Raw genomic sequence first — 16,709 nt, 5'->3', positions numbered from 1 at the left:
CTGCTGAAGGGGAGAGCCCCGAGAGGGGAGTGGAGGGGAGGGCAGCCAGTTTCTTTTCCCTCCCGCTGCAGGCGCAGCCATGGGGGATGCAGAGATGTCTGCGTTTGGGGAAGCCGCCCCCTATCTGCGCAAGTCGGAGAAGGAGCGGCTGGAAGCCCAGACCAGGCCTTTCGATCTCAAGAAGGATGTCTTCGTGCCTGATGACAAAGAGGAGTTCGTCAAGGCCAAGATTACGTCTCGAGAGGGTGGCAAAATCACCGCCGAGACAGAGCATGGCAAGGTGGGTGGCAGGGCCGGTGTGAGAGGCCACCATAGATGCCCCCCACACCTGGGTGGCCAGAGAGGGGTGCCACCAGGATTGCCCTTCCTCTGGGTAGGGACCTACTCCCTCCAAATAGCCCTTCTTATCCCCAGCATCCGGTCTTTCTTCTCTGGGACCCTGGGTCCTTATCTCATGAGCATCGTCGTCCTGTAACTTGCCCAAATCCTATCCCTGCTGAGGGGGCTGACAGCAGGGCCTGCACGTGGGCTGTTGCAGACGGTGACCGTGAAGGAGGACCAGGTGTTGCAGCAGAACCCGCCCAAGTTCGACAAGATCGAGGACATGGCCATGCTGACCTTCCTGCACGAGCCCGCGGTGCTCTACAACCTGAAGGAGCGCTACTCAGCCTGGATGATCTACGTGAGTGCGCCCCGGGACATCCCTCGGAATCAAGTGGCTTCCTGCTCCATGTATTTCCACCTCCTGGAGTCCCGAGAGTTTCTGTCTTTTGTGCCTAGGCAGTGTTGCACTCTGTCCCAATCCTTGCATCCTTGGTGCAATTCTAATACCCTGAGGGCTGGGATTCCTCAGATTGAGCGCGTTCATACGTTTTCCTTTCTCTTCCTCTCCTAAGACCTTTCTGTAACTCCGAAAACCGCCAACCCTCCCCCTTCATCACGGGCAACTCACTCCTCGTTTTCCTCCCCTAGACCTACTCGGGCCTCTTCTGCGTCACCATCAACCCCTACAAGTGGCTGCCGGTGTACAACGCCGAGGTGGTGGCCGCCTACCGGGGCAAGAAGAGGAGCGAGGCGCCGCCCCATATCTTCTCCATCTCCGACAATGCCTACCAGTACATGCTGACAGGTGACAGGCCCCAAGCAAAGGGTTTCCTGAGGGCCCTTCCTCCTCCGGAGGGGTTCAGGCCGCTGGGAGTTGCCAAAGAGAGGCAGGGAGCTGGGGCGGGGTGGGGGGTGCGGGAAGCCAGACGGAGCATCTTGTGTGGTTCCTGACTTTTCCTCCCCATTTTCCCCCCACCAGACAGAGAAAACCAGTCCATCCTGATCACGTGAGTGTGGCTCCTACCCGTTCCCTTCCAGAATCTCCCTGAGCCCAGCCCCTATGAGGACCCCAGCCCCTGTGCATAGACCCACAGTTCTCTTCCCTCCACCTTCACGCCAGCTCTGATTTCTTCTCTGGCCTTCACCCTGACCTCTCCTTGCACTCCCCCTTCCTTTCTGCTTCCCATCCCTCTCTTATTTTTCCTCTCCCATCTCCTCCACTCACGGCCCTCCAGCTCATCACTCATTTATCCATAATCCCAGTAACACCACATCTTATTCACCTCTTCATTTTCTATCATCATTCCCTTCGTAAACCTTCCCCATTCTTTCAGCCCCACCCATTCTTTTCCAAAACAGCCCAGGCCCATCTCCTCTGATTGACCTCGCCCAGCTAAGACCAGGTTCCACCTGCCCAAGTCCACACCTTCTTTCAGCATCCTTCCTGGTTGCTACCCTTGACCATATACGCCAGAGTACAGCTGTGTGTTTGAGATGCATATTACCTGGCGGCTTCCTGCTTCAGGGCTCCCCCTGCCAAGTAAAACTAGGCAATCTCTCCTGACTTCAGGCTTGTTGGTCTCAAACAATGTTTGTTCACTGCCTAATAAGCCCAACTGTCCCAACAGCGGAGAATCCGGGGCAGGGAAGACGGTCAACACCAAGAGGGTCATCCAGTACTTTGCTGTCATTGCCGCCATCGGTGATCGCAGCAAGAAGGAGCAGACCTCAGGCAAGGTACGCCTACTGTCCTCCAGGGGCCCGCACTGCAAAAGGGAGGAGGAGGCCTCTCACGCACCACCCTTCTTGACCTCTGCAGGGCACCCTGGAGGACCAGATCATCCAGGCCAACCCTGCCCTGGAGGCCTTTGGCAACGCCAAGACCGTCAGGAACGACAACTCCTCCCGCTTTGTGAGTGGTCCCTGACTTTGGACTTGGGATTTGGGCTGGTCAAGGGATGGTGTCAAGTATGAGCCTTCCCTCAACCCATCACCACTCTTCTCCACCTCTCCAGGGGAAATTCATTCGAATCCATTTTGGGGCCACCGGAAAGTTGGCGTCTGCAGACATAGAGACCTGTGAGTGCCATGGATCTGCTAGGGCTCAGCCTGAGCTCACCCTCATTCTAAACCATCTCTGTTTCAACCTCCCTCTTTGTCTTTCTCTAGGGCCCTGCCCCTCAGGCTCTCTCCCTCTCTGCATCTCTGTGTCTCTAGGTCTATATATTCGTCTCCTTCTGAGACTTTCTCCGGTCTTTCTCCATCACTGCCTCTGCACATCTGTGTGTCTTTCTCTGGGACTTTTCTTGGAGATCATTTCTCTCCTTCTGGGACTTCATCTCCATCTCTGTGTGTCTGTGTATGCGTCTCTCTCCCTCTCTTGTTTCCCTCTCCCACTGTCCTTTTCTCACTACATTTATCATTCCTTTTTCTCTATTTCCTTATACTTAAATCCCAACCTTTTCTTCCTCTCTTTCTTCTCCCCTACTATTCACAGACCTTCTGGAAAAATCCAGAGTTATTTTCCAGCTGAAAGCAGAGAGAGATTATCACATTTTCTACCAAATCCTGTCTAACAAAAAGCCTGAGCTGCTGGGTGAGTCACAGCTACCAACTGAGACCAACTATCTCCATGGCAACCTGGTCACCTCGGCTTGTGGCTGCTTGTTGACAGGCCCTGGGTTTATGGCACTGCTGGATTCAGTTCTGTGGGATGTAGGACCCTGTTAAGCCCTGTTCATGTGCTTTTCTGCAGGTCATGTGGCAGATAGCCCCAGGGAGGGCCAGGGGTTTGCACCCACATTCTAACCATGTCTTTCTCCCCCCAGACATGCTGCTGATCACCAACAACCCCTATGACTATTCATTCATCTCCCAAGGAGAGACTACTGTGGACTCAATTGATGACGCCGAGGAGCTTATGGCCACTGATGTAAGTGCGTGAGGACCCAGCTGAGAGGCAAGGGGATTGGCGGTCAGGGGTAAATGGGGCCAGTTCACTGGCCCACGAATAGAGCTAAGACGCTGGCTGTCTGCTGTTCAAAGTGGTATGGCCCTCCCTGAGGACCAGAATGTGCCCTATGACCAGGATGTGCTGAGGTACGGGTGTGGTTAAGACAGGGCAGGCCAGTACTTGGTGTTTTCAGTCAAAGCAGAGAGGGTTGAAAGCCATGGGACAGAGAAGCAGACAAGCCAAAAAACAAGGCATTACCAAGGGAAACGGGGTAGTGGTGGTCATGCAGACGCCGTGGGCCTGGGGCAGGCTGTTAGGTAAAGAACAGGTATAGACACATATGAAAGGTCCAGGCAGGGAAGCAAGGGTAGGGCCTAGAAGAGGGGTAACTGTAGGAAACATGAGTGGGCAACCCACAGCACCTCCAGCGAACAGCCTGACCACTGATGCTGGCGCTGAGGCAGTCTACACCCCACCCAGCTCTTGTATCTCCCGTCTTAGCTTTGGAGTTCCCCACTGGGGATGGGAGTCTCAGAACTCACAGGGATTCGGGAGACAAGATCTCTCTCCATTTAAAGAGGGGTCTCACTTACCTGCCGTACTCCCATTTCTGGCTTCCACCAATACGGGGCCTGCCTGCAGAGTGCCTTTGATGTGCTGGGCTTCACTTCGGAGGAGAAGAACTCCATATACAAGCTGACGGGCGCCATCATGCACTTTGGGAACATGAAGTTCAAACTCAAGCAGCGAGAGGAGCAGGCTGAGCCCGACGGCACCGAAGGTGGGAGTCAGGGATGCGGGCAGCAGCTGTGGAGCCACTGAAGCGTACATCTGCAGAGGAGTCATCTCATCCTTTACCAGCTTTGCTACCTGCCCTTTCCTTCCAGAGGCCGACAAGTCCGCCTACCTCATGGGGCTGAACTCAGCCGACCTGCTCAAGGGGCTGTGCCACCCTCGGGTGAAGGTGGGCAACGAGTACGTCACCAAGGGGCAGAACGTCCAGCAGGTGGGTCATCTTCAGGAGCTAAATGGGGGGCTAGCATGGTGCAGTGGGAGATTTGCAGCTCCCTCTTTCCTACCACTCTCTCATCGGGGCCTCTCCTCCACCTCCCAGGTGGCGTACGCCACTGGGGCGCTCGCCAAGGCCGTGTACGAGAAGATGTTCAACTGGATGGTGACGCGGATCAACGTCACCCTGGAGACCAAGCAGCCCCGCCAGTATTTCATAGGCGTCCTGGACATTGCCGGCTTCGAGATCTTCGACGTGAGTGGGGAGCCCCGGGGCCGGGAGAACAGTAAGTCACTGGTTCGCACAGGCAGCCACCGCTGGCTGAGCCGGCTGCAGGCCAGGCGCGGGGACGGCGGTGTGCTCCGGTGGAGACGGTCATGTGTCTTCAGGGCGCCCTCCCTCCCCTCCCTGACAGGGGAGGGGAGGGGAGGGACCAGCTGCACCCCTTGCCGGGCTGGACGCAGCCCCGGGCCCGCCCCGTGGGCCACGGACAGCTGCCCGCCTGACCCGCTCCCCTCCCCCACCCCCCGCTCTGTAGTTCAACAGCTTCGAGCAGCTGTGCATCAACTTCACCAACGAGAAGCTGCAGCAGTTCTTCAACCACCACATGTTCGTGCTGGAACAGGAGGAATACAAGAAGGAGGGCATCGAGTGGGAGTTCATCGACTTCGGCATGGACCTGCAGGCCTGCATCGACCTCATCGAGAAGGTGCCGCTTCGGCCCCTCCGCCTGAACTCTCCACTCACACCCCACATGCATGAACGGCCCAGAAAAGTGGCAGACCCCTCTCCCTTCTGGGAGATCCAGACAGCAGAAGAAGCCCGAGCCCTAGTTCCCAGAACCTTGCATTATCCTGGTCACCCAGGAGAGGGTGGTGCCTGGGAGAGCTGAGTTTCCAGAGGCTTGAGAGTGGACACACGGAGGACGGGCACCTCAAGGATGGCCTCCCACACCAGTGTGCTTGCGGCCCTGGTTTACCCATCAAGGAGTAGGAAGTTTGAGGGTGGCACAGGGGAGCATAAGAGAACACCTGTTTTCAACCCCATCATCTCAGGGATCTGGGCGATGGAGTGGTGTGTAAAGCACCTGTAGCATCCACGTTCCCAGACTTTCACAAAGGTCCCTCCCTCCGAAATCAAACAAAGTCCCACCTTGGGAAGGCTTGAACAGGTGCCAGTCAATAGATAAATATACTCAGAGCAGACACTGATACCTAATACCCAAAGGAGCATCTCCATTTGCAAATACTGACCCTAGAGCAGGGTCCATCTCCATCTGCTTAAAGCAGGCTCAGTGATGCTCTCCCCTCCACCCTCAGCCCATGGGCATCATGTCCATCCTGGAGGAGGAGTGCATGTTCCCCAAGGCCACTGACATGACCTTCAAGGCCAAGCTGTACGACAACCACCTGGGCAAGTCCAACAACTTCCAGAAGCCGCGTAATATCAAGGGGAAGCCGGAAGCCCACTTCTCCCTGATCCACTACGCCGGCACCGTGGACTACAACATCATAGGCTGGCTGCAGAAAAACAAAGACCCGCTCAACGAGACGGTGGTGGAGTTGTACAAGAAATCCTCGCTCAAGATACTCAGCACCCTGTTTGCCAACTATGCTGGGTTTGACACACGTGAGTGGAGACTGGGACCCAGGGGACTGGGAGAAGGACTTCTGCCGTGGTTCTGAGGCAGGTCACGTGCTACGCCCCACCACTTCCGTGTCAGGCTGGGCCCCAAGCTTTACAGGTTCAGTGAGATAGAATTGGGTGGAGAAGCTGAGGCACCCACAGTGAAGACCCTGGCCTGCAGGCTAAATGTGCAGAGAGGTTGTGATTCCTCACCCCCTGTCCAGACTCCCCACGTGCACACTCGTCCCGTTTTCGCGACTTTCCTTCCCACAGCTATCGAAAAGGGCAAAGGCAAGGCCAAGAAAGGCTCATCTTTTCAGACCGTGTCAGCTCTGCACAGGGTGAGTGTGTGGCCCAGCGCCACCCCAGCCCCGCTCGCCCCCTGCCTGGTTCATCCCCAGCTCCTCCCTCTCAGGCCCTTCAGGCCCTTCCTGATCCTGTCCACCCTGTCTTCTCTCCCCTTCATCTGCTGGCCTCGTCTCGCACTCCTTTCTCATCTCACCTCGCTTCACTGTCCCTCCTGCCTCCCATCCTCTCCCCCTCCACGTCTCCCCTAGCCCTCCTTTATCCTCTAGCTCCTCGTGGTCTCTCTGTCTCTCTTTCCCTTCCTTCCTCTCCGCTCACTTCTCTTTCTTTCCCTTTCTTTACTTTTCCCTCTTGGGTCTTGGGCCACAGGAGAATCTGAACAAGCTGATGACCAACTTGCGCTCCACACACCCCCACTTCGTGCGGTGCATCATCCCCAATGAGACAAAGTCTCCAGGTAAACCCAAGAAGTCGGGCCCAGCCCAAGGCTGAGACACATTGCCCCGGGGTCAGGGCCTTGTAGGCCACCCCCTGAGCTCCCACCATGGAGCTTTCCAAATCACACTCTTCTCATCCCATTGCCCATGGAGTCTCACACACTACCTCCCACCTCGGCCACAGTGCTGCCTTACATTTGGAATGTGTAGCTCAGAGTAACGTGCAAGGCACTTTGATGGACATTACCTCATTAGTGCCTTACAACCGCTGGTGACACGTGTAAGGATTGTTTATCCCTTTCTGAATGAATCATAAGGAGATGGAGGAGTTCAGGTGCCTGGGTTCAAGGCCTGGCTCTCTTCTGATCAGTTCAGTGACCTCGGTCAAGTCCCTTAGTCTGTCCGGGCTTATTTTATTCTCTAAAAAATGGGCTATATTTGCCCTGGCTATCACCTATGATAATAGGCATAAACCATATACAATAAGGACTGTGAAAGCCTTTCGGTTACTCTCAAAACATGGCTAGGAAAAAATACTGACTTGCTAAGGTTATAGGCCAGTACGTGGCAGAGCCAGGATCAGAACCCAGAACCCTTGGCTGTTAGTCCCGTGCTCTCTCAACACACTCCTCTCTCTTCCCCTCCTGCCACAGGGGTGATGGACAACCCCCTGGTCATGCACCAGCTGCGCTGCAATGGCGTGCTGGAGGGCATCCGCATCTGCAGGAAGGGCTTCCCCAACCGCATCCTCTATGGGGACTTCCGGCAGAGGTGGGTACCAGGGCCCCCCAGGGCTCAGGGAACAGGGGGAGCATGGGCAGCCTCGGGTGGGAGGGGAGTCTTCAGGTGGCCTCAGATTCTCTGGGCAGAGCAGATGAGTGCAGAACGTGGGTAACTACGGGCACCTCCCTCCCAGGTACCGCATCCTGAACCCGGCAGCCATCCCCGAGGGCCAGTTCATTGACAGCAGGAAAGGGTCAGAGAAGCTGCTGGGCTCCCTGGACATTGACCACAACCAGTACAAGTTCGGCCACACCAAGGTGAGGAAAGGGAAGAAACAAACTGATTACAGGAAGACCTGTCTTGTCCTTTGACTCCTCACCTCATGGCTCCTTTCCTTTTACCAACCATCTCAGGAACATTACTGAACCACGTGCTAGCCCTCCCCATGGACCAGACAGCACTGCTCCCCCATGCCGGCTCCAGCTGCCATTGACCTCCTTCCTCCAGTTCTTTCCTGCCTTGTTAGCCTCTCTAAGATAAGCACCCCCTCTTTTCCCTCCTGCCTGTCCTAGTCATGTCCACACACACCTTCTCCACAGGTGTTCTTCAAGGCGGGGCTGCTGGGGCTGCTGGAGGAGATGCGGGACGAGAGGCTGAGCCGCATCATCACCCGCATCCAGGCTCAGTCCCGGGGTGTGCTCTCCAGAATGGAGTTCAAGAAGCTGTTGGAACGCAGGTGAGAGATCTCAAAAGGAGGTTCTCAGGTCTCTAAGGCCCAGGTTGGTTCAGGGCAGTATAAGGAGAAAGAGCACACCAGGTCTTCAAATGCCAAAGGGGGCTCACGACACACATACAGACACAGGGTGGGCCTTGCTGTCGGAGTGTGGGATGGGTGGAGGACAGGGCCATGACCCAGGAGCCAAGGCCTCAGGACGGGAAGGAGGGAGGAAGCTCTCTCACCAACCTTCTTGCTGTGCCCCCGCAGAGACTCGCTGCTGGTAATCCAGTGGAACATTCGGGCCTTCATGGGGGTCAAGAACTGGCCCTGGATGAAGCTCTACTTCAAGATCAAACCGCTGCTGAAGAGCGCAGAGACAGAGAAGGAAATAGCGCTCATGAAGGAGGAGTTTGGGCGCCTCAAAGAGGCGCTGGAGAAGTCGGAGGCTCGACGCAAGGAGCTGGAGGAGAAGATGGTGTCCCTGCTTCAGGAGAAGAACGACCTGCAGCTCCAAGTGCAGACGGTGAGGCTCCCGGGCCTCTGCTGGCTCTTCTGCCCTACACCTGCCCACATCCCCCACACACCCTGCACTTCCCCACCCAGGGGCTCACCATCTTGTGCCCTCATAGGCAGAGGATTCTGGAATCAATACTTCCAAAGACCTCCAAAGAGGTCTCTCGAGGGAAAGAAAGGGAAAGGGAGAAAGAACTAACTTAAAAACATGGGCTTAGGCTTCCCTGGTGGCGCAGTGGTTGAGAGTCCGCCTGCCGATGCGGGGGACGCGGGTTCGTGCCCCGGTCCGGGAGGATCCCACATGCCGCGGAGCGGCTGGGCCCGTGAGCCATGGCCGCTGAGCCTGCGCGCCCGGAGCCTGTGCTCCGCAACGGGAGAGGCCACAGCAGTGAGAGGCCCGCGTACCACAAAAAAACAAAAAAAACAAAAAAAACATGGGCTTTCCACCAGGGTTCAACCTGGATCCACAGCTTAATAATTTTGCAACCTTGGGCAAACAATGCATTATCTTTGAGTCTCAATGTCCTCATCTCTAGGTGGGAAATAAAGCCACCCATCTCACTAGGCTGTAAATATGTAAAGTGCTGGCATCAACAAACACAGTTCCCTCCCTTTGATGGAGGGACCAGAGGAAGAGGGCCAGATAAAGAGACTTCTGGTTCCCTTCCTCTTGGCTCTCATCCCCCAGTGCTCCCGTCACATTGCCCTAAAACTCTTCCTCTCCCCATCCTTCTGAGGTTCTTCTCAGCTGGTGAGATCCTAGAGCTCCCCTCCTATAGTGAGGGTGGAGCCTGTCCCTCCATGCACTTGCCAGGGCGAGGACCCCACCCGCCAAACAGCCTCCCCTCTGTACCTTGCCCTCAGGAACAAGACAACCTGGCTGATGCGGAAGAGCGCTGCGACCAGCTGATCAAGAACAAGATCCAGCTGGAGGCCAAGGTGAAGGAGATGACCGAGAGGCTGGAGGACGAGGAGGAGATGAACGCCGAGCTCACGGCCAAGAAGCGCAAGCTGGAAGACGAGTGCTCTGAGCTCAAGAGGGACATTGATGACCTGGAGCTGACGCTGGCCAAGGTGGAGAAGGAGAAGCACGCAACAGAGAACAAGGTGAGGGCAGCTCCCTCTGGCTCCAGCCCAAGTCTCCTCAGGATTCCCAGACCTGAGTGTGGCCCAGGTCCTTGGCATCGGAGGTCTCCACAGATGTCTCCAGGTTGGTGACCTTTGACCCTAAAGGGGACGGGGTCCTTGGTCAACAGGTGAAGAACCTGACAGAGGAGATGGCTGGGCTGGACGAGATCATTGCCAAGCTGACCAAGGAGAAGAAAGCTCTGCAAGAGGCCCACCAACAGGCCCTGGATGACCTTCAGGCTGAGGAGGACAAGGTCAACACCCTGACCAAGGCCAAGGTCAAGCTGGAACAGCATGTGGACGATGTGAGTAGACTGTCACAAGGGCCTAGATATACCATGTCCATCTGTGCTTGTGTGTGTGTGTGTGTGTGTGTGTGTGTGTGTGTGTGTGTGTTTGGGGCAGTGGGGCTGGACAGTGCTCCCTCTCCTGACACCTTTCTAGAAGGGAGCTGGGGAATAGAAAAGGGGAGGGGTGATCAATTCTGATTTATATATCTTATCTTGCTGATGTGATCAACAGTAGAGATGGGCTTCCTTATTTCACTTTATGTTCAAGCCTATATGTCTCTCCCTTCAACCACAGGATTTAGAGGGTTATCTCGTAAGAACATGAAACATTTTCTTGGGAATTTTGTGAAGCTCCTCAAGGATGATCTTTGGACTTCTAATATTTTAGCCAGGATCTGATCCTTAGTGATCATTGTTCCCACAGGTAGTCCTTTGAGCATATCTCTACTGAATCACTCTTTATCACTCTGTGTTATCATTACTGAAGTATTGGTCCCAGCCATAGACTGGAAGCTGCCTTTAGGTGGGAACTTGGATTTATTCAATTTTGTGTCTACAGTGCCTAATATGGGGCCTGGTATCCAGTAGGTGCTTATAGGATGCAGAATGAATGAACGTAGCTTTGGGATTTCATCCCATAGTCATTCATTTAATCATTTATCAAATAGTTACTGAGCATCCCTCCATGCTAGGTGCTCTCACAGTCCCCTGGCAACAACCGGCCCATTCTGGGGAAGGTTCCCCAAGTCTTGACACCTCTCAGGGTTCCTCAACCACAGAGGGACTAAGCTCCCAAATCACCAAATAAGGATGCTTGGCCTAACAGGGCACATTGGTCCTTTTCTCCACCAGCTGGAGGGATCCCTGGAGCAGGAGAAGAAGGTGCGCATGGACCTGGAACGAGCCAAGCGGAAGCTTGAGGGAGACCTGAAGCTGACCCAGGAGAGCATCATGGATCTGGAGAACGACAAGCAGCAGCTGGATGAGCGGCTAAAAAAGTAGCGTGTTCCCCGCCCCATCGCCCTTCCTCCTCCCCCGCCCAGCAGACTGTACCGCCCATGGCAATATTAGCTGAGCCAAGACATCCAACCTCAGAGGCAACAGCCTCATGCAGCCTCCATAAGTAGGTGCAAAACTGTGGGCAAAGCCTCCAGGAAGAGGGCTTTCCTCCCCCAGACACGCACATCAGGGCCCCGCAGGCCTCCCTGGCAAAAGTCTAACCCGGATCGCTCAAGCCCTCTCTTCCTGCTGGGCACTCAAAAGGGATGGAAAATAACAGCTCACCCGCTTTATACACAAGTCTCTTTGGAGACCAGTTGCTTAACACGGAGGAAAGCTCCACACAAAAGCCTCTCAGGTAAGTCCTTTCAGGTCCTTCACAGAGAGCCCAGAGGACCACAGAGAAATGGCTCAGCCGCCACGTGTGAGCAGCGCACGGTCTGGCTACTTCTTTGTTCACTGATCTTGTGGTTCCAATTCTTATTGCAAGATCTTCCAAAATGTGTAGATCCACTTTTCACACTTGGCGAACAGTGAGTCTGTGGGGCATTTCTGGATGATCAAAGATCTTATGGTGCTTTAGGGTCAGGACTATGAAAGGCTGTGAAACTCATCCTGGTCTACGGTCTCACCAGGAAGTCTTCACACTTCCCCAGGCACAGTACTTGCTGAATGAACGAATAAATATATGATCCCAGTGATCCTCAAAGCACCTTTTAAGAATGGTACTTGGGGCTTCCCTGGTGGCGCAGTGGTTAAGAGTCCGCCTGCCGATGCAGGGGACACGGGTTCGTGCCCCGGTCCGGGAAGATCCCACGTGCCGCGGAGCGGCTGGGCCCGTGAGCCATGGCCGCTGAGCCTGCGCGTCTGGAGCCTGTGCTCCGCAACGGGAGAGGCCACAGCAGTGAGAGGCCCGCGTACCACAAAAAAAAAAAGAAAAAGAAAAAAAAAAGAATGGTACTTGAACCCCACCTACCAAAGAGGAAAGGAAGGCTCAGAAAGGTTACCAAGTTGCCCAAAGTAACAGTGACAGAATTAAAGACCATCAGAGCTAAAAGGGGCCTTTGAGTCGACCTAGTCCAATGCCTTCATTTTACAGACCAAAGAAGGGAGCATCTCAGAGCCCAGGTCCTGTCACTCCACCTACAGTGCTCTTCCTGTTATATTTCCTATTGAACTTCAATCCTTCAGCAGGTGTTACACTTTCAGGGACCTTACAACAGCCCTGGAAGCTGGGGGTTTTTTGATGAATTTTTGCTCCTCATTTGTTTCATTACCATCTCCAACCACTGGCAGGCCCTCCTGGAGCCCAACCAGCCTCCCTTGCCTCACCCTCCCTCCTTCCCCGCAGGAAGGACTTTGAGCTGAACGCCCTGAATGCGAGGATTGAGGATGAGCAGGCCCTGGGCAGCCAGCTGCAAAAGAAGCTCAAAGAGCTTCAGGTAAGGTCCCTGGGCTGGTCCTCAGCCCCCCAACCCTCCTCCAGGCCGTCCTCTCCCAGCATCACAGGCACTGGCTCTGTGTCTGTGCAGGGAGGTGCTGGGCCATCACAGTTCCCCTGTGGAGCACCTCGAGGAGGGCTGGCTGATCCAAGGATGACATAGGAAGAGATCTTGAAACACTCACGGGTCTGGGGACAGAAATCCCAGCTTCCTATATCATGTGGTTCAGCTGGTGACTGTGGGTAGTCCACTGCCAATCTCTGGGCCTATATGTCCTCCCTTGTTCCCTGTGGCTTTTAAGGCCCCTTCAGCCCTGATGGTCTGTGACTTCAGTTCTTACCTCTAGAGTGAACACTGTGTTGGGTCTTTAGTTGTCTGGTCAGACGAACCTGGCTCTCTCATTCCAACTTCTATTATTTTTGCCACAAAACTGCTTAAACTATCCCTGGAACACAGGTCTCTTTGTCCTTCTTCAAGAGCAAGCTTCAACCACTTTCCTTCCAATAAAGAGAATGTACAATGTTCTGGCCCAAACTCAGCTGTCCAAACCATCTCACCAAAATCCTGTTATTTCTACCCGTCCACTGGTGGAACTAAGCTGCCTGCTGTTCCAGACAGGCCGGGAGCCTTCTAGAGCCCTGGGGAGGGGGCTGTGACGGAGGGGTCAGGCGCTGGGTCTGAGCCCCCTATACCCTGCCCAGGCACGCATCGAGGAGCTGGAGGAAGAGCTGGAGGCCGAGCGCACTGCCCGGGCCAAGGTGGAGAAGCTGCGCTCAGACCTGTCCCGGGAGCTGGAGGAGATCAGTGAGCGGCTGGAGGAGGCCGGCGGGGCCACGTCCGTGCAGATCGAGATGAACAAGAAGCGCGAGGCTGAGTTTCAGAAGATGAGGCGGGACCTGGAGGAGGCCACGCTGCAGCACGAGGCCACGGCGGCCGCCCTGCGCAAGAAGCACGCCGACAGCGTGGCCGAGCTGGGCGAGCAGATCGACAACCTGCAGCGCGTGAAGCAGAAGCTGGAGAAGGAGAAGAGCGAGTTCAAGCTGGAGCTGGACGACGTCACCTCCAACATGGAGCAGATCATCAAGGCCAAGGTGGGCCTCTGCTGTCCTCTCCCCTCCTCCAATTCCCTCCACCTGCCTCCACTTTCTGTCCGTGTCTCCTCTCTCTTCTTTGATGGTTCAGCTTCCCGCTTCCCTTCTTTGACCCAGTTCTTGGACCCTTTCGTTCCTCCATGCCTTTCTCTTCCCTCTCCTTTAATTGCATCGCTCACACCCCTTCAGCACCCCCTACAGAGACCGTATGACTCCCCTTCCTGTCTCAGGCTAACCTGGAGAAGATGTGCCGGACCCTGGAGGACCAGATGAATGAGCACCGAAGCAAGGCCGAGGAGACCCAGCGTTCTGTCAACGACCTCACCAGCCAGCGGGCGAAGCTGCAGACCGAGAATGGTGAGCCCCACCCTAGTCTCCCAACTTCCTGAGCCACCCCAGGCTTGGGTGCACACACATATCTCTCCAGAGAATGGGACCTGAGGGTTAGGGGAGGGGTTGGGGGAGAGAGGACTGACTGACCTTTGAGAGTTGAGCGTGCCTCGGTGCCTCTCCAGGTGAGCTGTCCCGGCAGCTGGATGAGAAGGAGGCGCTGATCTCCCAGCTGACCCGCGGCAAGCTCACCTATACCCAGCAGCTGGAGGACCTCAAGAGGCAGCTGGAGGAGGAGGTTAAGGTGAGGTCTGGACTCAGGGCACTTGGTTCAGCATACTGGCTGGCCTCACATCCACATCACTTTCTTTCCTAAGAGTGAGGCTTGCCATCTACCCAGTATTTTCCCATTTTCCAAAAGGGATAATAGCCCAGACTCTACCACGCGCCTCCTTAATCTATTCCCCATGTGGAGGCCCTCTGTCTTTCTGCTGCTGTCTCTGGAGGGCATGAAGTAAGGGTGCCCAGGTCGGGGGGAAGTGAGGTGAGGAAATAAACTAGGGAGGTGTGATGGCCTTCACTGGGTATAGGTATGGGATGCAGAAACTGTACAAGTGGTCCTGGGATTAGCAGGGCAAGCTGAAAACTGCAGAAAGAAACTCCACTGGTTCCTGAAATTCTTAGCACTTTGCTGGGCTCATGAAAAAGGGAAACGAATATGACTTTTAAAAAAGGCCAGGTCTCAAATCCTAACCTGCCTCTTAGAGCTTGGTGACCTTGGGGAAATCAACTAACCTCTGTGAGCCTCCGTCTCCTTCCCTGTAAAATAGGGGTGAGGATGATAACGTCTGCTGCAGTGAGGAGCACAGCGGGGACGGGCAGGAAGCGTTTTGTAAATAGTGCAGTGCTCTACGGACTTTCTTTGCTTATAGTACTTAGCAAACCGTTCCAGGTCCACTAGGGATTTAGAGATAGATGAGGCCATGCGAGGATGCTGAAATTTAGGGTGAGGAGACGGGCAGGAGAAGAGCATCAGTTGCCCCCTTCCATGGCCCACAAACCCTTGTTCCCACCTGCAGGTGAGCTGTCCCGGCAACTGGAGGAAAAGGAGGCACTGATCTCCCAGCTGACCCGAGGGAAACTCTCCTACACCCAGCAGCTGGAGGACCTCAAGAGGCAGCTGGAGGAGGAGGGCAAGGTGAGGCCTGGCTACGGGGCAGCAGACAGGATTGATGGCAGCCCTGGGGCAACCAACCTCACAAATGGAGCCTGGAAGCTGCAGAGAGGCCTCTGTAATGAAAAAAACCTCCGGGCCAGGTTCTTCTACTCTTCAGCTAAGCCACACCCGAACATCACTGAGTGCCTCCTCTCTTATTTGGAAGGGATGGGCAGACTGGGAAGGTACCTTAAGATGTTGAGATTCCACACCAGCCCTCACCCTGAAGTACGCTGAAGTTCATAGATATGAAAAGGATCTGGAGAATGGGGAGAGGGCCTTCCCTCCCACCTTCCCAGACGCTGAACCCACCTCCCGGTGCCGCCCCTCCCAGGCGAAGAACGCCCTGGCCCACGCGCTGCAGTCAGCCCGGCACGACTGTGACCTGCTGCGGGAGCAATACGAGGAGGAGACGGAGGCCAAGGCTGAGCTGCAGCGCGTCCTGTCCAAGGCCAACTCGGAGGTGGCCCAGTGGAGGACCAAGTATGAGACGGACGCCATCCAGAGGACCGAGGAGCTGGAGGAGGCCAAGTGAGTCCCGGGCGGCCTGCCTCTGGCTGAGGCCCCTGTGAGGGTAGGATGCAGCCCAGCCCACTCCGTAGTGGGTCCGGCACAGGGGATGGATGCTTAGCTGTGTTTTGACCACACAGAGGACCCTGCCCTGGCCCCACCTCCTTCTCCTCTCAGGGAAGCTTTTTGCTCGCGTTATGTTTCTCATCCGAATATAAGACGAACAAAAGGTTTGTCTGAGGGCAGAGTGCTCCCACCTGGGGCAGGGTGCCATGGCAGGGGAGATGGGGGTGCTCAGAGCCCACGTGTCCTCCGTGTCTGCAGCCTAGAGCCTAGGGATGCCTCGCAAAGGGCCCTCCGGGTGCTGTGGGTCTTCACACCTCCCAGAACCTCTGCCTGCCCCGTTCTCAGCCCCTGGGCCTGTCCTCAGGTTTCTCCAACAATGCTTCTGAGTTTTCAAACACTGTTTTCTACAAGTCTCACAATGTGTACCCTTGTCCAAATCCACACCCTCCATCCTCCCCACCCTCTCCCACCACTACCCCCCTTCCCACAACACGGGCAGGAAGAAGCTGGCCCAGAGGCTGCAGGACGCCGAGGAGGCCGTCGAGGCCGTCAACGCCAAGTGCTCCTCGCTGGAGAAGACCAAGCACCGGCTGCAGAATGAGATCGAAGACCTGATGGTGGACGTGGAGCGCTCCAACGCGGCCGCCGCGGCCCTGGACAAGAAGCAGAGGAACTTCGACAAGGTGGGCCCAGGCTGGGGGCTCGCAGCTAGGGGCCAGAGCAGGCGGGCAGGCGGGAGTCCGGAACGTCGTCCCAGGAGGCAGAGGCTGGGAGGAGGCTGAGCCCAGGAGAGGGGCCTGGGCGCCCCTGGACGTGGGGCTGGGGCTGCCCGGTGAGCCGCGTCCCGTCCCCGCAGATCCTGGCCGAGTGGAAGCAGAAGTACGAGGAGTCGCAGTCGGAGCTGGAGTCCTCGCAGAAGGAGGCGCGCTCCCTCAGCACCGAGCTCTTCAAGCTCAAGAACGCCTACGAGGAGTCCCTGGAGCACCTGGAGACCTTCAAGCGGGAGAACAAGAACCTGCAGGGTGCGG

The 16,709-nt window shown here is 55.9% G+C and overlaps 1 protein-coding gene across 1 annotated transcript in view; it reads left to right on the top strand.

Moving 5' to 3' along the window:
* LOC103090453 (myosin-7) overlaps positions 1-16,709 on the top strand; it is a 22,054-nt gene that overhangs the window by 727 nt on the left and 4,618 nt on the right. The window contains exons 2-31 of the mRNA XM_007449562.1: positions 72-280; positions 539-682; positions 973-1,129; positions 1,304-1,331; positions 1,953-2,061; positions 2,144-2,236; positions 2,340-2,403; positions 2,822-2,920; positions 3,153-3,256; positions 3,920-4,058; positions 4,165-4,283; positions 4,392-4,541; positions 4,825-4,995; positions 5,606-5,915; positions 6,186-6,253; positions 6,588-6,675; positions 7,309-7,426; positions 7,572-7,695; positions 7,978-8,114; positions 8,364-8,619; positions 9,474-9,716; positions 9,866-10,042; positions 10,880-11,025; positions 12,378-12,468; positions 13,170-13,559; positions 13,790-13,916; positions 14,075-14,193; positions 15,440-15,636; positions 16,181-16,364; positions 16,538-16,703. Of these exons, the coding sequence (XP_007449624.1) occupies positions 80-280; positions 539-682; positions 973-1,129; positions 1,304-1,331; positions 1,953-2,061; positions 2,144-2,236; positions 2,340-2,403; positions 2,822-2,920; positions 3,153-3,256; positions 3,920-4,058; positions 4,165-4,283; positions 4,392-4,541; positions 4,825-4,995; positions 5,606-5,915; positions 6,186-6,253; positions 6,588-6,675; positions 7,309-7,426; positions 7,572-7,695; positions 7,978-8,114; positions 8,364-8,619; positions 9,474-9,716; positions 9,866-10,042; positions 10,880-11,025; positions 12,378-12,468; positions 13,170-13,559; positions 13,790-13,916; positions 14,075-14,193; positions 15,440-15,636; positions 16,181-16,364; positions 16,538-16,703 (4,519 nt within the window). The 5' untranslated portion in view covers positions 72-79. The remainder of the gene's footprint in view (positions 1-71; positions 281-538; positions 683-972; positions 1,130-1,303; positions 1,332-1,952; positions 2,062-2,143; positions 2,237-2,339; positions 2,404-2,821; positions 2,921-3,152; positions 3,257-3,919; positions 4,059-4,164; positions 4,284-4,391; positions 4,542-4,824; positions 4,996-5,605; positions 5,916-6,185; positions 6,254-6,587; positions 6,676-7,308; positions 7,427-7,571; positions 7,696-7,977; positions 8,115-8,363; positions 8,620-9,473; positions 9,717-9,865; positions 10,043-10,879; positions 11,026-12,377; positions 12,469-13,169; positions 13,560-13,789; positions 13,917-14,074; positions 14,194-15,439; positions 15,637-16,180; positions 16,365-16,537; positions 16,704-16,709) is intronic.

This window comes from Lipotes vexillifer, unplaced genomic scaffold (assembly GCF_000442215.2).
Source record: "Lipotes vexillifer unplaced genomic scaffold, Lipotes_vexillifer_v1.1 scaffold1093, whole genome shotgun sequence".
In the NCBI taxonomy this organism is placed as follows: Eukaryota; Metazoa; Chordata; class Mammalia; order Artiodactyla; family Lipotidae; genus Lipotes; species Lipotes vexillifer.
This window is presented reverse-complemented; position numbering and strand designations above follow the sequence as displayed.